The sequence below is a fragment of the Syngnathoides biaculeatus genome, chromosome 10 (assembly GCF_019802595.1).
Source record: "Syngnathoides biaculeatus isolate LvHL_M chromosome 10, ASM1980259v1, whole genome shotgun sequence".
In the NCBI taxonomy this organism is placed as follows: domain Eukaryota; kingdom Metazoa; phylum Chordata; class Actinopteri; order Syngnathiformes; family Syngnathidae; genus Syngnathoides; species Syngnathoides biaculeatus.
In genome coordinates, this window is record NC_084649.1 from 21178313 (window position 1) to 21201013 (window position 22701).

Here is a 22701-nt window from a genome sequence, read left to right on the forward strand (position 1 = left end):
GTCGTGTCCCTACGTCATAAAATCACGTGACTTTTGTTTAACTCTCCATATTGCCGGTCAAGCTAAGCATTGCTCCATGATAAGTCTGTTCGAGATGACACGGAAATACGTCTTGTAGCGTCTTGTCCGGTACCGTTGTACATTTAGAAGGTGAAAATAAACGACAGTAGTGGAAAAATTTGATAAACTCTGCATAGAGGACCCGTATTTAATGCCGAAATTGATGTTTTCACTGATTAGAAATTGGACTGTTAATCCGCTTCCGCTTGTCTTGGACAACTGGATCTACACATGGATCTGGTGAATAAATCGTCGAGATTTACACGGAAAAATTTGAAAGCGTATAAAAGTCTGGACGCATGCGAATACTTTGTTGCTGGATCCGTTCCCATCAGGAATAAATCCCACATAGTGACGGTTTTGACGGCTCGTGAACACGGAAGTGTGTTCGGTTTGACCTTTGCCGGAATCCATTGATCTTTTCGTCATGTGCACGAGCTCCATAGTAGGATAGCCAAGTTTGATGTTAGCGTTTTGTATTTCACATTAGCATCAAGTAAAAGGGCAAATATATACAAATATTAACTATTTTTATGAGCAGTGCAATAAAAATGGATATAAACAATAGCGTTTTATTTTTAATCACCATAAATGGTTTTTACATGAGCGTGAACCCAAACATTACAAATGTTTACAAATATTAGCATTTTACTCATTATGTTAGCACCAAGTCAAACAATAAATGCTAAGCAAGCCTAAAATACGTTAAAAACAATGAATAATAAATGAAAACACTAACTTGGAACCGTGTTTCTTTCCGTTGGTGCATGAAATAATCCCTGGCAGTACACTTCAGTTGTATTCAAATTTTTAGTACATTTGAATTTAATTTGTAAAAAGTGCCCGTTTTAAACTTTTATTTCGATACAATACAATTTTTTACTTTTATACGCAATACTTTTCAATGAAATCATTATTTTAGTATCGTTTTTCAAACTTTCCAAGATTTAAGCACAATGTTAATGTGCAAATATTTTAGGGAAAAAAACATTTTTTGATGAACACTTAGGCTTACTATTACACAACTCTATTTTAATGTTGGAAATTGTCTTGGTACTTGGAGAGAAAAGTATTTTTTCAGATGGTATTTGCGAAGAAAGATTGAGAACCAGTTGCTTACGCTATTAGGCTAAGGAAATATGCAATTTGAAAATACATTTTACAACACCACAGTCACTTGAGGGCCGGCGGGCGTGATGAAAAAAATAACGCGCCGCTCATTATACGCTCACGTGTGTTCTTCCCGCTCAGTCTCCTCTATTTGCTCTAATTGTATCCTTTTATTTCCTCGGTGACCCAAATCCTCCCCCCCGTGAAGATGATTAAACTTTCATTTTTATCTCCCTCTTCCATCTTTCATGCTCAATTAGGGGTTGAAAACTTGCGGCGGGGCCCGAACTCGACGCCCAAAATAAACTTTCCCGTGGCGTGGAATAACCTTCCGAGCGGGAGAGTAACGAAGACCGAGTCGGCGGCCCGGCTGATGAACGACCTCAGGCGCCGGAGGGGAGGGGACGGTCCTTTGTCACAAATGCATTTTTTATAAAGGCGGACTCCGGACCTTCTGGACGCTTCCCCAAGGCCAAACGGGTGCTTGATATTTTCCCAACTTTACCCGCCGTCCATGAGACGTAAATAAGCTTTTTTGCCTTCCATTAGTCACGACCCGATTATTATCCACGGTAGCTTGCGCGCGGCGAGCAGCCTTTTATTTCGACAAAATTATGAAATCAAGGAGTAAGGCCGTGAGACACAAACCTCCTGTTTCTCCAGAAGTATTGCTTTTATTGAAATGAAAAACTTCCACTCCTCAAAAAAGAAAAAAAAGGACATCATTTCACAAATGTTTTGTGCGATATGTTTGCGTTTTGTGACATGGCGGTAAGGCCGTGAGGCAAGTTCGACACGAGGCTGAAAATTTGGATCGCGCACACACGATAAAACCGGCCACGTATGATAAACAAAGCACGTACTGTATGGATGCTCGTGGAAGAGTACAGAGGAAAAAGTACACAGAAGGTCAGAAGGAGCTACATTGTCTCTTTGTAGACCTAGAGAAAGTCTATGACGGAGAACCAAGCGAGGAACTGTGGTGTCTGGTGTGGCGGAGAAATATGAATATTACAGGGCATGTATGAGGGCAGCAGAACAGCGGTGAGATGCGCCGTACGTGTGTCAAAACAATTTAAGGTGGAGGTGGGAGTGCATCAGGGTTCCGCGCTGAGCCCCTTCCTGTTTGCAGTGGTAATGGATAGGCCGACAGATGAGGGTAGACTGGAATCCCCTTGGACCATGATGTACGCAGAGGATATTGTGATCCGCAGGGAAAGCAGGGAGCAGGCGGAAGAACAATTAGAAAGATGGAGGCACGCGCTGGAAAGGAGAGGAATGAAGATTAGCCGAAGTAAAACAGAATATATGCGCGTGAATGTGAGGGAAGGAGGAGGAAGGGTGAAGCTTCAGGGAGAAGAGATGGCGAGGGTGGATGACTTCAAATAATCGTGGTCAACAATCCAGAGCAATGGAGAGTGTGGTAAGGAAGTGAAGAAACGGGTCCAAGACGGAAGGTGTCTGGTGTTCTATGTGACCGAAGAATATCCGCTAGGATGAAGGGCAAAGTTTATAAATCAGTGGTGAGGCCGGCCATGATGTACGGATTAGAGAAGAAACAACAGGAAGTGGAACTGGAGGTGGGAGAAATTAAGATGTTGAGGTTCTCGAGCAGGTTGGATAGGATGAGAAATGAGCTCATTAGAGGGACAGCCAAGGTTGGATGTTTTGGACACAAGGTTTGAGAGAGCAGACTTCGATGGTTTGGACATGTTCAGAGGCGAGAGAGGGAGTATGTTGGTGGAAGGGTAATGCCAGGCAAAAGAGCGAGAGGAAGACCAAAGAGAAGGTTGATGGAGGACATGAGGACTGTGGCTGTTCGAGAGGAAGATGCTCGAGATAGGCTTGGATGGGAAAAAGAGGACACGCTGCGGCGACCCCGAATGGGACAAGCCGAAAGAAAAAGAAGAAGAATGTCCAAAAAGACAGGAAGTCTGCTATTTCTGTCTGAAGTGACCATTTTAGGGAAATATTTGACATTTCTCGGGCTCTTTCGAATCTGAATTTCCTTTTGGAAAATTCAGCCCGCGATCATTTAGCAACATTAAATTTGGTAAACGTGTCTATCAGGAGTTGACCCACCAAAAATGTCGCAAGAGGCTTTCCCTGAAAAGATACACCGGGGCCGCCATTTTGCTTTCAAGCGGACATTTTAGGGTCATGTTAGCCATTTGCAGGTCCATCAAATAATAATATGACCTGGTCCAAGTATTTTTTTTTTCCCCCAAATTTGTCGGATCTCTCCCTAATGGCATGAGTAGACCCACAAAAAAAAATGCCTGAAAACACGCAGCATTTCATTTTTTTAAAAATGAATTCTAAATCCCATTTGCATTGGTTCTTATGGGGCAAATTCAAACCCCAAAAAAGAGGATTTTTCTTTGTGGCGGTCCACAGGGTGTATTATTAAGTCATTAACACTTTTGCCCCCTGTTCAGTGACACTTCTTCATGGTGTCAGTGAAGTGTGGCCCTCCCCGACAGCGGCGTGACCTCGGCCGCTTAGCACCAACACGTGAAAGTTTCTCACCCACTGACAGTAACCAACCCCCCCCCCTTTTTTTTTTTTTTTAATTTTTTTTTGCTCGAAGAATGTCACGTACACCACGTGTCGTATCTGGTGGGCGGTGGGAGGCGGTTTCAAGACATCACGAGCGGGTGGTTGCTCTTGTCTTGTTCTGTGACGCACGTCTGCTTGTCACTGTGGAAGACAAGAAGAAGTCAGACACACGGGGGGGAAAGGGGCATAAAATCATGTATTTTTAGTTCAAGTACTAGTTCCCATTTTTTCACATTGTAGAATCTTATAATTTACTGCAATGTATTTTGCTGAGCCTGAAGCTCGGTTAGTAGGGGGCCCGTCGGGCCCAGTTTGAGAACCAGCGCAGTGTGTAACGGGACTCGTGGGGACCTGTCTTGAGTCTCCGCTCCAACTGTCGTGCCGTCTCTGTAAATCTTCAACATGGTTTCGGTGCGGTCGTCGCGGCACTCTTTGGCCTCCTGGAGCCTACAAAATATTGACATAAACCAGTTCTTCCGACGGTTGTTTAGATGTGTACCGTAATTTCCGGCACTATAAGCCGCGACTTTTTTACACGCTTTCAACCCTGCGGTTTATGCGGTGATGCGGCTAATCTGTGCATTTTTTTTTTCTAACGGCCGCAAGGGGGCACTCGAGCGGAAAAAGTAAGGGTGAGACCGGTGGAATATATGTGCCGAGGAAGTGACTTTTACCGGTCTGGCCCTGTTAGCGCTGTGCTAGCGTGTTACTGCTGTGTCTCAGTGATTTTTACCAGTATTTTTCTTTTTTAACCGGCATTAGCATTAGCACGGCGGCGCTAGTGTTAAACTCTCTGTGTACCGTCTTTCTTTGTAAATATCTCGTGTTTCAATGTGGGTACTTGCGGCTTTTATACGGCTGGGTCATATGTATGTACCAAATGGTATTTCCTTTACAAATGTACTGGGTGAGGCTTATAACCAGGTGTGCTCTGTAGGCCGGGAATTACGGTAGTTTTGATAGTACATGTGGGTAAATACAGACCCAAAAGTAACAGAAAAACTATTGTTTTAAGTGTGACATCAGAGAGCGACAATATTTATATTTAATGCGAGTGTATCGTTACCTTCTGTTATTTTGAGTCATTGCTGTTCCATTTATGGTCCGTAGGAATCACTTGCGTTCATTTCAAAGTGTAAAAATTAGCAAAACGTTTCTGTGGACTCTGAACGTTAATGCAAAACTAAACTCAGAATATTTGTTTTTCCTTAAAAAAAACTTTTGCAATAAATCAGTTAAAATCTAATTTTGACAGACCTTAATCAGATCAACACATCAAGACCATTTACCGTAATTTCTGTTTTATAATCCGCGACTTTTTTCACACGCTTTCAGTTCTGCGGTTTATACGGTGATGCGGCTAATTTGTGCATTTTTTTCTAACGGCTGCAAAGGGGCACTCGAGCGGAACAGGTAAAAGTGACGCTGGTGGAATATATGTGCCGAGGAAGTGACTTTTACCAGTATGTTTTTTTTTTTTTTTTACCGGCCCTCTTAACGCTGCGCTAGCCTGTTGCTGGTGTGCTACTGCCATGTCTCAGTGAAATTTACCAGTATGTTTTTTTTAATTGGCCCTGTTAGCGCCACGCTAGCGCGTTGCTGCTGTATTACTGCCATGTCTCAGTGATTTCGCCACAGGTGCGGCTTATGTATGTACCAAATGGTATTTCCTTTAAAAATGTACTGGGTGAGGCTTATAATCAGGTGCGCTTTGTAGCCCGGAAATTACGGTAGTTAGAATCCAAATGTTTTTTTTTTTTCCCCTATAAATAATGGTAACATAACATTTAATTTCCAAAAGCTGAAGAGGAAGCGACACGGAAATTAACCGATGCTTTATGATCTTAAGAAATCAATATTTTCCAAGTATACGGATAGGAGGAACGCGTACTTAAAAAGTGGCGGAACATAAGAAAATGTGTTAGTCAGGAAAAAAAAACCCAAAAAAGCCAGTTTAACGTGACGGCGCAAGACCAGCACCTGGGTTCCAGTCTCTGTTTGACCTTGGCGATGGACAGGATGTAGGGGCTGATCTGCCTGGCGATGGTGGTCAGGTACGAGTTCTCCTGCTTCAGCTGCATCAGATCGTGGAGCTGGGCTGCAAGAGTCCCGACGGGTCAACTAAAGCGGCCGCCAAACCAATTGCCACAATCGGGCCTAATTGGAACCCCCCCCCCCCCCCCCCGTTTTCCATAAAAGCCAATCAAAGGCATTATCGTCAGGTGTCTCCAAAAATATTATCCTAACAGTGGTGTGCATGCATTTATTTTTTGGCTGCTATGAGGGGCAGTACAATACATGCAAATCTTTGCCTGACGAACGTCTGTGATGCGAAACGCCATAGACGGGTTAAGGAAATTAACATCGGCGTCGCGGTGTTATAACCCTTGAAGCGTTTGAACACAAACGCTGCAGCAACACATTTAGAGAGATAATACAATACTTGCAAGGATATAGAGTAATATTTATCCTCTGCACATAATGACTAATATTACTAAACTTACTATATAAACAGCTGTATGATGTATATTTTTTATTAATCTTAATACTGAATTCTTTATTTAATTGAAAACCCCTAACTTAACTCTAAGCCATATTACCTAAAAAAAATACTGTAATGGCATTTACATTCATTGGAGAAACGTGATCCAGGAACAAATTAAATTCATAAAACAAGACACATACATATAATTAAAAAAAAAATTGTCAGCAGAGACAAACCTTCATAGATCTCCTGCTCATTGGTGACCCTCTGGAAGGTCTCGTCCCAGATCTGTAAGAGACAAAAGCCGTGAAGGCGGGGGTCAAAAACGTCTCCATTTGAAAAGTCCCGAAATATGAAGGCCTCGCCGGGACCTCTTCAAACATGGTCCTCATGGTCTCCACCGTGGTGTACTGAGACGCGATCTGGCTGTCGATGTGCAGCGAGCGGTCCAGGATCTCGCCCATCTGGGCCGTGTTGATGATGGAGTGATGCTTGGTCAGGTCCCTGTGCAGCTCCTGAACCTGGTCCTTCAGGTTCTGGATCTCGGTCTGCAGAATCTGGAGCGCGGACAAGAGCGTTTTGAGTTGAGCTTTTTTTTTTGTTTGTTTTTTGCAAAAAGCGAGCAGAAAAAGACGACGCACTCACCCTGTAGGAGTTCTCGTAGTTGTTGCAGTGCTTGGTGAAGGGGGTCTCCCGGCCCTCGGCCAGCAGGACCTTGGTGCAGATGTTGCGGTGAGACGTGGGCCTCCGGCCGAACACGGAGCCCAGCGGCATCTCACTGAGGGACAGGGAGCGGCAAGACATGGACAGAGGCGACTGCAGCCTGAGGTGAGGTGGGAGGGGGGAAATATCGCGGCTGATTTTTACCATTTGACAGCAGCGCAAAACACGCCGGCTCGCCGGACACCTCATTAGGTGCACTCACGAGAACCTGGTCTAAAACTTGGGAAAAACTCGACTTTGATTGACTTAGACTCGACAAGTCTTTGGCGTTTCCTACCTTTTCCGCTTAGCGCACCGTGGTGCAGTAAAATAGCTGTAAAAATAAATAATAATACAATCGACCTTGAGCCGCACTTCAGGTAGTTCACCTACTTCAGCTAAAAGATAACCCCGAACATAAAAGTTCATCTTTTGATGCGTCCCGAACCTCAGCCTCACGAAATATGTAACGGCTGGTTTGTGTGATTTTAAAAATGTCATTTAAAAGATCGTTATTCGATTGGCAAGTTCCGCTGTAACTAATAACAATAAATGGATTCCGGTCTGCATTTGCGGGGAGGGCGGGGGGGGGTATGAACTGAGCAAATATCAAAGTAACAAGAGTAACTGATTCCCTTCCGTGTTTAAAAAAATAATTGCCTATATTCATATTTTAAACCATAAATATTGACCATTTGATATAGGAAAAAAAATACATACTGGCAAAGACTCTCGATAACGACCCAGGTTAAAGTTACTTCCTCAACCAACATGCGAATCTTGTCTCTCGAGATGTACGTATCTTTGCAACATACTTCCATGACACCAATTCCTATTTGGACAGGGCTTTGGGGACATTTTAGGGCATTTCATAAAGATTTGAAAATAAAAACGTCAATAACTGAGGAAATAAAGGTGAATAGGTGGCTTTGTGATTAGTTAACCGCGAATATGTGACAGGATTACGGCATGTCGTGGAAGGAGTCTCCACCCGCTACTCCGGTCGCCTTCCCCACTTTTGACGGGAGAAAATAAATCCTGAACGGCGTCCAAATCTCATCAAGAGTCGCGACACTCAACAGGCAATCACCACCGCATCCAACAAGCGGAGAGCGCCGAGCGGCATAATAACTCACGCGGCTTTATCGATCAGTCCGTCAAGGATGCTTGGAAGACCGAAGGCCGCGCTCGCCGACCCGCCGGCGCGCGTCCGCCGTCCGCCGCTTTTAAGAAACGCTTTGCCCGCCCAGTGACATCAAGCGGCCTGGAACAAAACCGCCGCCGCGTGCCAACTGGCAGATTCATTCCGGAGGGCTTCTGTGAAATTATGATAAAAATAGTGCCGGCCGATCCCCCGGCCTCTTTGCGCGTCGAGTGCTGAACAGTGTGATGGAATTACATGTGGAGAAGGTCATAAAGTTGCAACAGTACTTCATTGTTATCATTTCATTTTTCATCTCTGAACGATATGACGTTTGCAATTTTGTATTTCAACGCTCCTTATTTCTCTTCTTTAACTATAATTTCTGTGCAGGTGCCAGGATATTTTACCTGGGTAAAACCTTACAATTTAGGGCCTTCAAAATGTGAATTCTGTTTAATGTTCATTTATTCATATTATTAGTCATTCATATTTGCTTCACATCAGTTGTCGGTATATTAATGTTCAATTATTCTCTTTTTGGGTGTCTGGAAGGGATTACCGTAATTCCCGGCCTACAGAGCGCACCTGGTTATAAGCATCACCGAGAGTGTAGCTAATGCTAATGCAGGCGCGGCACGAACAGGGCCGTTTAAAAAAAAAAAAAAAAAAAAAAAAACATACTGGTAAAAATCACTGACTCACAGCAGTATCACGCGAGTGCAGCGCTAACAGGGCAGGACCGGTAAAAATCACCTCCTCGGCACATATATTCCACCGGTCTCACGCTTACCTTTTCCGCTCGACTGCCCCCTCGCAGCCGTGAGAAAAAAATTGCACAAATTAGCCGCGTCACCGCATAAACCGCGGGGTTGAAAGCGTGTGGAAAAAAGTCGGGAGTTATATGCCAGAAATTACGGTATTTTCGACACAGCTGCAAGTGCCCACATTGAAATACGAGGTAGTTGCAAAGGAAGACGGTACACAGACAGTTTAACGCTAACGCCAGTGCCGCGCTAATGCAAACGCTCGCGCCACACGAACAGGACCGGTTAAAAAAAAAAAAAAAACACACCGGTAAGAATCACCGAGTAGTAACACGCTAGCGCAGCGCTAACCGGGCCGGACCGGTAAAAGTCACTTCCTCGGCACATATATTCCAACGGTCCCACACTTACCTTTTCCCCTTGTGACTGTTAGAAAAAATGCACAAATTAGCCGCATCACCGCATAAACCGCAATGTTGCAAGCGTGTGAAAAAAGTCACGGGTTATAGGCCGGAAATTACGGCAAAATGAATTATTTCCTAGTTTTCGTATCCTTTGGTTTAATAATCGGACTTTTGGGAACGGATTAACCCATGAAAACCAAGCTTCCTCTCTAGCTACAATTTACTGTTGTTATTATATTTACAATTATGTTGTATGTTTGTGTAAAAGGTCAAGTGGGGTCAAACGGCGCCCATCCAGCTTTAATAGTATCGACTTGTGTGATTCTTGACATACGGAGAAGTCATTGTGCCCGCACCTGCTTGTCATCGCTCACTGTAATTGCAAACCATTTGGGGATTTCAAACTGGGATTCTTCACAAAGTGCCAAACGTCCACCCCCCCCCCCCCCCCACCACCACCACCGTCTCGCTAGATTTCCCAGAAGGACGGCAAATCCGCCGCCGCGACGCGGGCGATACGCGGAAGAGGCAATGTCGGAAATGATCTCACCTCGTGGCGACGCTGGAGGAGCCGGTGACGGAAGGGGCGCAGCGCTGGCCAATCAGCAGCAGGGGCTCCAGGCAGCGGGCGAACTCGCTGCGGTAGTCCGTGTTGATCTGACGGGGAGGGCGGAGGGGACGCCATGAGCCGGAACCTCCACGTCCCCGAGTCGGAAAATTTTTGGGGAATTTCAGGCAAGTTGCTCCACGAATGCAAGTATGTTCAAATGTAAAATTAACCATCGTACTTGCAAATCTGCACAGTTGACCACGAAAAATCGCGCTCGTAAATTTTATTACGAGTAGAAATACACAAATATTAAAAGCCGTCGCTTATTTTGTGGAGTCTTGTTCCCTCTGAGCTGCGCAACTGCGCAATTGCGCACTTGTCGCACACTCTCAGCGCACATGAAAACCGATCCAGCCGCAGTGAACCACAGCCTGACGTCATTTTTTCTTAACACGGAAGCACACGGTCTTTAAAAACCAGCTGCTGCTCAGCCTACGTCTACTTCCTAGTTTACCTGACACCGCCCCCCCCCCCCCCGCTCTTAAAGGGGTACACTCATATTAACAAACAGAACTCACACACCCAACTTTATACATGCGGGCGTGACGGGTGGACCACACCCATAACTTTATATCTGCGGGCATGACAGTCGGACCACACCCGTAACTTTATATCTGCGGGCATGACAGGTGGACCACGCCTGTAACTTTATAAGTGCGGGCATGACTGACCGCACCCGTAACTTTATATCTGCGGGCATGACAGGTGGACCACGCCTGTAACTTTATAAGTGCGGGCATGACTGACCGCACCCGTACATTTTTCAAACGTGAGTGACTGCTATGTTACAATTTGACGCTAAAGTTAGTGTTTTAAATTAGGTTTCAAGCCATGTTCAGGTTTTCAAGTTGGCCAAAAACTAGCTGAAAAAAGAGGGGAAAGATGAAGTTGTTCAAGGGTTTCGAAAGTGTTTTTTTTTTTAGTTTTTCAGGTTCAAGACTAAATGTCCGGGTTTAGGGCTTCAAAGTTAGGAACGGCTGCACGCGTAGCTGAACAGTCTCTCGGTGAAGCGTTCAGGAGAATCGGGCGCCGTTCGCCCGCCGCCGTCCGCGCTCACCTTGCTGCTCTGAACCGGTCTGAGGCGATGGGGGAGCTTCACGATCCGTTTCAGCCGCTCCATCAGTTGCTGCGGGGGCAAAGAAACGTCGTCGTCCGGGTGGACTCGCGTCGTTTGAAGCCGGGGCCGGAATAACCGGATAGCGATATCGACTGACGTCGCACACTCACGTAGCCCATGTCCAGAAACTCAAACATGTTCGCCGAGCTGAGGAATGCCGAGCAGGTGACCAGATGGACCTGCGGACGCAAATAGGAGTTCAACGCCGGGAGAAGCCTTTTGGTTTTGAAATTGGGGCGCGGGGTGACTACCTGGAGCGTAGGCAGGAGCGAGGTCAGGTGTGAAAGCTGCTCCTTTAGCGCCTTCTCCTTCTCCTCGTGCTGGCTGCAAGCACGTACGTACGATTGCGATTCATTTGGGAATTGAGCGAATGATTCGGAACGCTTTCCGAATCATTCGCTCATGTCCCGACTCCTTTATCGTGAAACTGCATCATAATTCATTGTGGTGTGTGCAGCGCGGCCACCGGGGGGCAGTGTAATACAGAATGCGTATACAGTACGACCTCGGTTCTCGACCGCAATCCGTTCCAGAAGGCGGATCGAGAAGCGATTTGTTCGAAAACCGAATCGACATTTCTCACGTCTGCATACAGACGCTGCGTCATAAAATAACGCGCGTCGAAGGTCAGCTGATTGGGCCGTGCGCGTTATTTACGGGTTTTTTCGCAGTGCGTTCGAATTCACAATAAAGCGCGTTCTGGGTCAGCTGATCGGGCCGCACGCGTTATCTTATTTTCAGGTTTTTTCGGGGTGTGTTCGAATTCACAATAACAAAGCACATCGTGGGTCTGCTGGTCTAGCCACGCGCGCATTGTTATTTCCGGGTTTTTCACTGTGCGTTTAAATTTATAATAACAAAGTGCGTCGTGGGCCAGCTGATTGGGCCGCGTGCGTTATGTTATTTCCAGGTATTTTCGGGGTGTGCGAATTCACAATAACAACGCGCGTCGTGGGTCAGCCGGTCGGGCCACGCACGTAATGTTATTTACGGGTTTTTTTATGGCACGTTCAAATTCACAATAACAACACGCGTCGTGGGACAGCTGGTCGGGCCGCACGCGTTATGTTATTTACGGGTTTTTGCGCGGTGTGTTCGAATTCACAATAAAAACGCGCGTCGTGGGTCAGCCGGTCGGGGCACGCATATTATGTTATTTCCGGGGGTTTTTTCGCGGTGCGTACAAATTCACAATAACAAAGTGCGTTGTGCGCGTTATGTTATTTCCAGGTTTTTAATTTAGTAATATTACTTATAAAAGATAGATAGATAGATAGATAGATAGATAGATAGATAGATAGATAGATAGATAGATAGATAGATAGATAGATAGATAGAAGAAATAAGCCTGTGACTTTTCTTATATTGTCTATCTCCATGAGGTGCTTCGCTGTTTGTGTTCAAATGTCCTTTGCTTAAAGGATTGTTGATAACAGAGAGACTGATGCAATTTCTTAGTCCATGTCGTTGCACATTGTTATTGTTAAGCTTTCCGAACTTTCCAAAGGCAAAGCTGTGTTTCTATTAATATTATTCTATTATAATAAACAACGGCACGCTGGAGCAGCTGGGAAAGCGTTTGCCTCACAGTTCTGAGAACCCGCGTTCGATCCTGGCCCCGCCTTTGTGGAGTTTTTCATGTTCTCCCCGTGCCTGCGTGGGTTTCCTCCGGGGACTCCAGTTTCCTCCCACATTCCAAAAACATGCAACATGAATTGGACACTAAAATTGACCATAGGTGTGATTGTGAGTGCTACTGTTTGCCTCTATGTGCCCTGCGATTGGCTGACAACCATTTCAGGCTGTACATCGCCTTCTGCCCGTTTACAGCTGGGATAGGCTCCAGTGCTCCCTGTGACCCTTGTGAGGATAACCGGCAAAGAAAATGGATGGATGGATAATAAACAGCTTGAAGCCATTATTTTGTTTTGTTTTGCGACAGATTGTCCACTACAGTATGTGGCAAACTATGAACTGAGTTAAGTTTACAGCCACCATATTGTGTTTGTATCTTGAAATTTTGCTCTCAAGTCAAAGCACAAAAAAAAAAAAAAAATCACCAAACTGTGAGGTTGCCTTTACGGTCATATCACATTGCTCTTATCTTCAAATTTTGGACCTTAAATTGAAGCACACACACATGCAAAGAACATCTCACGTGGAAAAGCAAAAAAGCTCACTTGTATCTCAAGGCAGCCCTGTGTTTACTTCTCCGGTGACGGTTGAGCCCTACTTTTTTGTGGGGTACGCGAAAATGGCGAACTTCCCTGTTTACATTCTGCGCGAGCGATTCCGAACACGGCCTCGAAATTTCCACCGGCTAATCTGCCGGCGCCCTCCCGTAGCAGACACGCTAATTCCTACTCAAATAGCCTGGAAGGGCCTTCCAGGAAAGCGGGCGCCGGGCTGGCCCGTTTCCAGGCGGGCCGACGGACAGCCGATCGCGTTCCTCGGTGGGAAACGTTGAACGACAACATCGATCGCGCCTTACAATCTTTTTGTGAGTAATGACAGCAACAGATTTGGTGACATGAAATCCATAGCTTATTATTTATTAACATTATATTGAAAACAGAATTTTATAATAGCAGAAAGAGAACATTTTGTTTGTGCGTCTGCACAGTCCAACGAGACACTTTGTGCCTTTACTGCTTCGTTTTGAGCCATTTCCCTATTAAAAATATTAGTATTTTGGAATTTTCATAATTTAGCAAATGTTTTTTTAGAAACAGTTTGGTATTATTAATATATATTTATATTTATATATATAGATATATATATAAAATTATGGTCAATCCACATGTGGTCTGTTATTTTTACAAACTATTATCCAATCAGGGTGGCACAAGGGAACAGTTTGTAAAGTATTGGCCTCCCAGTTCTGAGGATCCGGGTTCGATCCCGGCCCCGCCTGTGTGGAGTTTGCATGTTCTCCCCGTCCCTGCGTGGGTTTTCTCCGGGTGCTCCAGTTTCCTCCCACATCCCAAAAACATGCAGCACTAATTAGACACTCTAAATTGCCCCTAGGTGTTATTGTGGGTGTGGCTGTTTGTCTCTATATGGCCTGCGATTGGCTGGCGACCAGTTCAGGGTGTACCCCGCCTCCTGCCCGTTGATAGCCGGGACAGGCTCCAGCACTCCTCGCTACCCTTGTGAGGCTAAGCGGCTAACAAAATGGATGGATAAGCAATCAAGTGTTGACTAGCTTGAGAGCAAATCTATGAACTCTTTTAGACATGTTAACTGTCTTGAAGTGATAAAACTTTATATATAACTTTTTTGTCTAACTTATGTGCTGCAATTTGATAATTTTTCTTTCGTCTTTTCTTATGTCAGCATTTTGTCCAATTTACATTTTTATAAAAAAAAAAATGCACAATGTGCGCTAGGTTGTACCTCTGAGCGGTTTTCAGCAGAATCTTCTTTCTCTCGGCCAGTTTTTCCTGTCAGATGAGAATAAAGTGAGGAAAATTAAACACATTGTCAGGGGAAATAATATCCATATTCCGCTTCCAGACAATGTTGAAGATTTTTGGTCTCCCAGTCGGATCCACAGTGCCCTCTAACGGCCAGAAAGCGTAATTGGAGTTGTGTCGATTACCGAGAATGTTGCAGTAATTTGCATTTTTGGCTTTATGTTTATCACTGCTGCAGCTTAACTTTTGAGCACTGCGCCTTATCATCTCCATTTAAAAGAAATATTGTATTCTTCATATTTAACAGAGGGCTCCCCCCCCCCCATGAGTTTTAATTGCGTCACCACTTTAGCGTCTCCTTAGGGAAAAACTGAAGTCATTGTATTGCTTATTATATAGTTGGTTGTACTTTCCATTAAAAAAAAAAATAAAATAATAACAAACCAGGGGCACAGGAGATAACTGGTTAGAGCATCTGCCTCGCAGTTTTGAGCACCTGGGTTCAAATCCCAGCCCCGCCTGTGTGGCGTTTGCATGTTCCTCCCACATCCCAAAAATATGCAACATTAATTGGACACTCTAAATTGCCCATAGGTGTGATTGTGACTGTGACTGTTGTCTGTCTCCGTGTGCCCTGCGATTGGCTGGCGACCAGTTCAAGGTGTACCCCGCCTCCTGCTTATTGACAGCTGGGATAGGCGCCAGCCTATTCGCAACCCTCGTGAGGATAAGCGGCAATGAAACGGATGGATGGATACACTATTTGTTGCTAATGTATAAATAAATGCATACATTTGGGGGAATTTTGATCATTGTCCAGTATTGTGATGATGTGAAACTTGAATTTTTACATTTTGGGACATAAAAAGGGGCTTATTCTATTATAATGTATTTGATTTGATTCGGTTCTATTCTATTCAACGCTGTTGGCTAAGGAATAAGGTGGTGTGCATTTTATTCTGTCTTGATATAAGCTCATCATGTGTACTTGTACATAGTAGGTGGCAGTTGCGTGTATAATTGAGAAAATATCATAAATAAATATATATATATAATAAAGCGCTTGTGATGTTGACTTTTGTGAGTTACACGAGGGGGGGGGGGGGCGGGTTCACTTTATAGGTGTTGGAAGTTTTTGGTGAAACTTCATCTTAACTCCGCTACCTGCAGACTATTGAAGAGAGAGCAGATGGCGCTCTCTTCCTCCTCCACGTTCAGACAGACTTCTCCGATCATGGACCTCAGCAGGAAGATGGCCTCCCGGGTGGACGTCTGCAGCTCCTTCACCACCTGCGGGTCCCCCCCCCACGGTGAGTATTACAAGAGGGCTTTCACATCGTTAGGAAACTACAAATATACTCAATTAGATTAGCGGTAGGGCGGCACAGTGGGTCAGCTGATAAAGCTTTGGCCTCACAGTTCTGAGATTCCCGGGTTTGATCCCGGCCCCGCCTGTGTGCGGAGTTTGCGTGTTCACTCCGGGTTCCTCCCACATCCCAAAAAAACATGCAACGTTAATTGTCATGTCATTATCCAAGACGCTTATCCTCACAAGGATTGCGGGAAAGCTGGAGCCTACCCCAGCTAGCTTCAGGCAAAAGGCAGGCTGAACTGGTCGCCGGTCAGTCTCAGGGCAGATATCGATGCCATCGCTGAGCGGGAATCGAATCGAGTGTACCACGACACCGTCAGTGACTCCCCAACATTAATTGGACTCTCTAAATTGCCCGTAGGTGTGGTTGTGAGTACGACTCTTTGTCTCTCTCGATGTGCCCTGCGATTGGCTGGCAACCAGTACGCTTGCTGCCTCCTGCCCGTTGACAGCCGGGATTGGCTCCAGCAATTCCCGCGACCAAACCTCGTGCCTGCGTGGGTTTTCCCCGGGCACTCCGGTTTCCTCCCACATCCCCAAAAACATGCAACATTATTTAAACGCTCTAAATTGCCCCAAGGTGGGATTGTGAGTGCGGCTGTTCGTCTCCATGTGCCCTGCGATTGGCTGGCGACCGGTTCAGGGTGTACCCTGCCTCCTGCTCGTTGACAGTTGGGATAGGCTTCAGCACTCCCCGCGACCCTCGTAAGGATAAGCGGCAAAAAAAAAAAATGGATGGAACTTTCTGTACTTCTGCTTGAGTACAGGGTGTGAGTACTTTTGCCAGCTGTGCCCAGCTGTCAGTGCCGCCTCTCTAGTTCCCATACCAGCACAGCCTGGTCCAACATCTCACATCCCTGCATGTAGGCCGTCTCAATGTCGATGCAGTGAGTGCGACTCTCGCTGTGGAGCACACGCACACAAGACGATGTCCCGATGAGAACGCCGTAACGTGGTCGAATTGGTTCCTGCGCGGCGCGCGTTCACTCACACTTGCATGTCTCTGAAGCACTTGATGCAAAGCATGGACTTGTTCTCGGTGGAGAAGAGGATGTAGGGCTCCTCGTGCAGAACTGACAACACACACGTAAACACGGTTTCAACTCGAGTTCATGTGATTCACATGGCCATGAAAAAGACGCAGTGGTCCGCGAATGGGCCATGTGCCGCATTTTGTAGACCCATAGACAAAAATAGATAATTTGGTAGGATTTTGTAGAGCGAAAATTTGAGTTTCCGTTGCACTGTGGATGTAGGTAAGGGTTTCTGGACGGCGGCCGACCCCCCCCTCCCCCGCCCCGCCCGACCCAACAATTCGGCTGACCGCATTTCCTGTGCTTGGCCTTGCTGCGCTTGGCCAGCGAGACGATGTCGTGGTGGGCGAACATCCGCGCCTTGTGCGTGAGCTCCCTGCAGGCGCAGCACAGCGGCTGGTTGCACGTGTTGCAGTAGAACATCACGCCGGCGTCCTGAACAGAGAAAAGAAAAGTTCATGAATCATAAATTGGAACAAAGCAAACAAGGTTCGGGGTTGTGATGGTGTCAGTTTGAACCTTTTTGTTGCTCTCTTGGTCACAGTTGGCGCACTGCACGATCTCCTCGGCGTCTGCGTTATTGTCCACCAGGAACTTAAGCAGGCGGTCTTCTGGCGGGAGGCCGTTGTTCCCCTTGATGACGGACGGGTACCTGCACGACGCCGTTAAGTAGCAACTGTTTGCTTACAAGTAAGAAATAAATGCTTGCTATTTTTACGGAGTTTCTCCTCATTTTGGGAGGCGGCTGAGCCGGAGCGTACCCCAGCTGACTTTTGGTGAGAGAAGTGGGGGGAGCATCGGTTGCCATCTAATGGATAGGTTTTCAATTACGCCATCTTGTGTGTCATAGAAGTCAGAGAAAACATGTGAAGTTTCATTTCTATCGTTAATTAATCCGATTGGTCTGAGGGTGGTGGTGACGTCATACGAAACCTATCCATTGCAGGCCTCATGTACTGTGGGAAAGCAATGGGCAATTTCATTTGCATATTTTTGAGGAATGTCGGACGCAGCGAGAAAAAAAAATACATTTTCGTTTCATCACAAACGGGCAAAATAAAAATCAGTTGCAGTACCCCACAAGGTCTGCAGGGGAAGCTAAAGGTATTCGCTACTAGCCAGACGCCGAAGAAGACAATGCGGAAGAAGTCTGGACGACGTCACAGCTAGCATGTGCTGCATCTGACACTGTGTAGTCTAGAACATTCTCCCTGGTCACCGTCGGGCGACATAGTTAAAACATTTAAGCCGCCAAGGAATAATATTATCGAGTCTTCGAGATGTCCGTCATTGCCCAGCCACACGTTCGCGGGGGGAGCGTCTTTAAAGACCTGAGCGCCGACGACGAAGACTGGCAACCCACCGAGATCGAGAGCCTGTGCATGAACTGCTTCCAGAACGGTACGACACGTTTGCTCCTCACCAAAGTCCCCTTTTTTAAAGAAATCATCGTCAGCTCATTCAGCTGCGACCACTGCAAGTGGTCCAACACGGAGATCCAGTCCGCGGGTCGCATTCAAGAGCAAGGCGTGTGCTACACGCTCAGAGTGACGAGCAAACGCGATTTGAACCGGGAGGTGGTCAAAATGGACAGCGCGACCACCAGGATACCTGAGCTCGATTTTGAGATCCCTCCTTTTACACAGAAAGGCGCCCTCACCACCGTTGAGGGCCTTCTGGACCGAGCCGTGGCCGGGCTGGAACAAGACCAAGCGGCCAGGCAAGAGGCCGACCCCGAGGTGGCCGGCAAAATCCACACCTTCCTCCAGAAGCTCAAGAAGTTGAAAGACGTGGAGGAGGCGTTCACCGTGGTGATCGAGGATCCGTCGGGCAACAGTTTCGTGGAGAACCCCCGCGCCCCGCAGAAGGACGAGTCCCTGACGGTGTCGTGGTTCCGGCGCAGCGTGCAGCAGGAGAAGCAGCTCGGCTTGCGGGCCGACGACGAACCGGAAGACGAACCGCCCCCGGGCGACGACCTGGACACCATGAGAAGCGAGGTGCTGGTCTTCAACACCAACTGCCCCGAGTGCAACGCGCCGGCGTCCACCAACATGAAGCTGGTGCAGATCCCGCACTTCAAGGAGGCCATCATCATGGCCACCAACTGCGAGGCCTGCGGCCACCGCACCAATGAGGTCAAGTCGGGCGGCGCCACCGAGGAAAAGGGCACCAGGATCACGCTGCGCATCACCGCCGTGTCCGACATGACGCGGGACCTGCTCAAGTCGGAGACGTGCTCCGTCTTCATCCCCGAGCTGGACTTCGAGTTGGGCATGGCGGCGCTGTGTGGCAAGTTCACCACCGTGGAGGGCCTCCTGACGGACATCAAGGACCTGGTGGTGGCCAAAAACCCCTTCCTGTGCGGGGACAGCAGCGACTTGAGCCGCGCGCAAAAGCTGCAGGAGTTCGGCAATAAGATCGACGGCATCATCGCGGGGAAGACGCAGGTCCACCTGGTCCTGGACGACCCGGCCGGGAACAGCTACTTGGAGAACGTGTACGCGCCCGAGGCCGACCCAGAAATGAAGGTGGAGACGTACGAGCGCACCTTTGAGCAGAACGAAGAGCTCGGCCTCAACGACATGAAGACGGAAAACTACCAGGAGGACAGCGAAAAGCGAGATTGAACTCCCGACTAATGTTTTATCGTATCACGTTTTTGGACTTCTGGAGTTCGGTGCTGCTTGGGACATTTTAATAATTTGGGTCACCATACGGAAAACCACGTAATGAACAGTGGAAATCTTACTACTGTGTTGAATTGTTCATGTACAGTCCACTCTTTATCTTATCGAGTAAGACAATTCAGCGCACTAGGAGCATGACTACAATACCAGTAGGGCAAAACTGCACTCGTGGACGGACAACTGGTTGCGGATTTTCTAGTGACGCTTTAAATTCCTACTAGCTAACATCTACGTTTCACGAGTGGTACTTGTAGCATGCAGATGTTATGTAGTGCACAGTTTTGCCCCACTGGTCACCTCTGGATGGATAATAGATCTGGAATAAAAGGGCAAAGATGGATTTTGGTTGCAGTGCATCAAAATCTCACAAGAGGGCGCTCCAGGATTGTCTCAATTTAGATTTTTCCAAACGTCAGCATAATTTAACAGAGCAGCGGTCGATGAAAAATTAGTGTATTTTTTTAACATTATAATGTCGCATTTTATTTGGACAATGCCCTATTTGCCTACATATGATTTTTTTTTTTTTTTTTTTTTTTTTTGGGGGGTGGGGGGGCTTGTATGTTTGTGAGATGATTATGTCCAATCAACTGCAGAACTATGTTGTACATTTATCATATGTTTAAAAAAATGTTAAGCGCAAAAAACGATTGGGAAATAAAGTTGTCGTGATGTCAACGTTTGATAGTGGATCGTCTCTGTTTAGCGGCACAAAACAATTACTTGATACATTTAAATTTGTTTGACATAGTTTGGAGTGGTGTACAATTCATAACACAAGCACAAAATTATGAATGAGCGTATTAAAACCTCCTGACTGCCAGTTACCGCTTGGGGTTGTTTTTTGTTAAGGCAAGGGGAAAAACATTTTCATGCAAGTACTTGTTAAAAATAAAAACAGGAGTTCTTTATTACTCTACACTTAAAATGTATGGGTTTTTTTCAATATTCCTTTTTCAAAGTGTCTATATATAATAATTATTAGTATAATTGCTATTCAGCCTCATCTGATTCCCATGACCAGGACAACTTGAGATTGAATTTACAGAAATGTAAAGGCAGTATTTTCAGATAATTTATTATTCTTTGCACATCAAACTCAGCTGTTTAGAATATTTTAATCCTCGTGTAGCTAAATGAGGTGATCAAAACGCTTCAGTGTCAAGTAAAAAAGTGTCCAGGGTCACCGTGGATCTCAGATGTACCTAATCAAATTTCTGGTCTGTCCTATTATAATAAATCATGATCATGAGAATAAACTAGCGAGAAAATCAGATTTTGCTTTTGAGTAGATTTTGCCGTTCAAACCGTTTTTGTTGATTTATCGGCAAACTGTTCACCCGCATTCAAAGACTGTTGAATCGCAGCGTGACCCCCACAGGTGGCGTTAAAATTAGCGCCGCGGGCCGGAAGGTCGGCGCGAGACCGCCCGCGTGTTACACCCTGGTGGTGACGAAATGGATTGCGGTCATCTGACCGCCTTTGATTTCCTGTAAGCTGCTGACGATGCCGCCAAATGCCACTACGCTTTGTTTTTCCTGTGCGAGCGTGACCGGCAGGGCTAAATCCGAGAGTGGGAAGGCCCACCCCGCAGCCCCAACACCTCAAAACCCGATAGGCGGCCAGCTGTCCCAGCCACTCGGGCCCGACAGAACCGAAGCAGGCGTGCGGAAAACCAAAACACAGAGCCGGCGCTTGCCGAGACCCGTGGGATCGTTCTCCATTTGAGCAAATGCTCCTCAACCTTCTTGAGCCAAGGGGAAGACGGCAGACCCGTTAGCGCTTGCCTCAGGTTGCGTCTTTTACGTACGAACACTGTAAAGCAACAGCCAGCCCTTGACCTTCGACCCTTATTCTGTGAGACCTAAAAGTGGAATTCTTCACGTTAATGTTCATCACCACACATGCTGTTCCTGAGCCTGTCTTTGGCATTTTGTATCGTCAGTGTTAGCATTAAGCCGAGTGACGCGGCAAAATTCCCACCATTTCCAGCATACGCCCTGGTTTTAGAATCCATTTTACCAGACACTGGTCTTGTTTAGCTCCCCGGTAAAGAATCGGAACAATCATCCAACAATCTTCACAAACATGACTTCATTTGGTCTTTGCTGAATTCGCAAAATTCAAATCTGGCCTAATTGTCACTTGGGTGAATCCATCTCCCCCACGAGGTTTTCCTCCGATCTCTTACCCGCAGAGGGGGCAGCCGAGTCGGCCGTCGTTGGTCCGGCCCAGCAGGCAGCGGGCGCAGAAGATGTGGTAGCAGTCCAGCAGGCACGGCGACTGGTACTGTTCGTGGCACAGGTGGCACACCAGGGGGTGCACGTTGGCGCAGTCCACGTTGCACAGGTTGTCCAGGTTGCTGAGGATCCCGCCCGCCATCTAGAACGAGGACCGAAAACGCGTCTGTGATGGAGCCCCTCTGAATATTGCCCGAGTCTGAGGTCACAATTGGGCTAATTTACATGATAACCGACCCGACATGAAGTTTCTGTGTCCGTGGCTAGCTTCCAAGTCTGGTCTTTACTCTGGAGCCTCTTTCAAGCTACATCCGGACTACATTGTATGTAAAACTGTTGTGTCAAAGCCAAGAGGGAAGCAGAGCTAGAGTGAATCATTTTGGGACCATTTTTGTGAATTTGAATAATTGATGATGATCTCTCGGGCCATTATAATGGTTTCATCAGTGCACTCGCTAGCTGGGATAGGCTCTAGCTACTTGCCACCCAAAGTGTGATACGAAGAATAGAAAATAAATCGAGTGATATAAGAATTCACGGATCCGTGAGAATGATTGACAGCTGCCTTTTGACCAATCAGTGAGCGTCGTTTTCCGAACTGCGGCCCTGCTGTCCACAGCCGCCATCTTTTCCCCACAAACAAAGAGAGCGTCTGGTTAGATTATTACTTTAAGCCTCTGAATTGCGACTCTATATTCCTGCTTATATCCGATTAGGAAATATGGTTCTTCCATGTGCCTGAGGAACGTGTGACGGAGACGAGCGCTATCCAGAGATTTTACTGGCAGGATATCTGGTGCGCTTTCCTACCCCAAAGCATAATTGAGGTAAATGCAAAGAGAGGATTTGGTTGATCGGGAAGATGGAGGAATATGTCCATACAGGTTTCAACCTGTGGCTGTAAATCATGTTGAATATTCAGATGGTTCTTTGGACGGGAATGACGCCGAGTCTGACGAGCGAGCTCCGGTGGCGGGCCGCGAGTGAGCTCCGGCGG

The 22701-nt window shown here is 46.6% G+C and overlaps 2 protein-coding genes across 3 annotated transcripts; one reads left to right on the plus strand and one right to left on the minus strand.

Moving 5' to 3' along the window:
• Window positions 1-1450: 1450 nt before the first annotated feature.
• rnf207a (ring finger protein 207a) lies at window positions 1451-21902 on the minus strand. Of its 2 annotated transcripts, XM_061831981.1 has the most exons (18): window positions 21656-21902; window positions 17297-17429; window positions 17068-17212; window positions 16735-16816; window positions 16571-16646; window positions 15536-15661; window positions 14352-14398; window positions 11207-11279; window positions 11066-11134; window positions 10896-10964; window positions 9779-9885; window positions 6860-7037; window positions 6586-6771; window positions 6451-6502; window positions 5710-5827; window positions 4081-4176; window positions 3773-3870; window positions 1451-2433 (listed from the first exon to the last, which is right to left on the minus strand). In XM_061831981.1, the coding sequence occupies exons 1-17, from the start codon at window positions 21844-21846 to the stop codon at window positions 3810-3812; spliced, it is 1809 nt and encodes a 602-aa protein (XP_061687965.1). In that variant the 5' UTR covers window positions 21847-21902; the 3' UTR covers window positions 1451-2433; window positions 3773-3809. The 2 variants fall into 2 exon arrangements, with proteins under 2 accessions (XP_061687965.1, XP_061687964.1); XM_061831980.1 differs by having other exon boundaries at window positions 1451-4176.
• zpr1 (ZPR1 zinc finger) lies at window positions 17903-20142 on the plus strand. Its single transcript, XM_061831982.1, has one exon. It carries the CDS (start codon window positions 18058-18060, stop codon window positions 19402-19404), a length of 1347 nt encoding a protein of 448 aa, XP_061687966.1. The 5' UTR covers window positions 17903-18057; the 3' UTR covers window positions 19405-20142.
• Window positions 21903-22701: the final 799 nt, after the last annotated feature.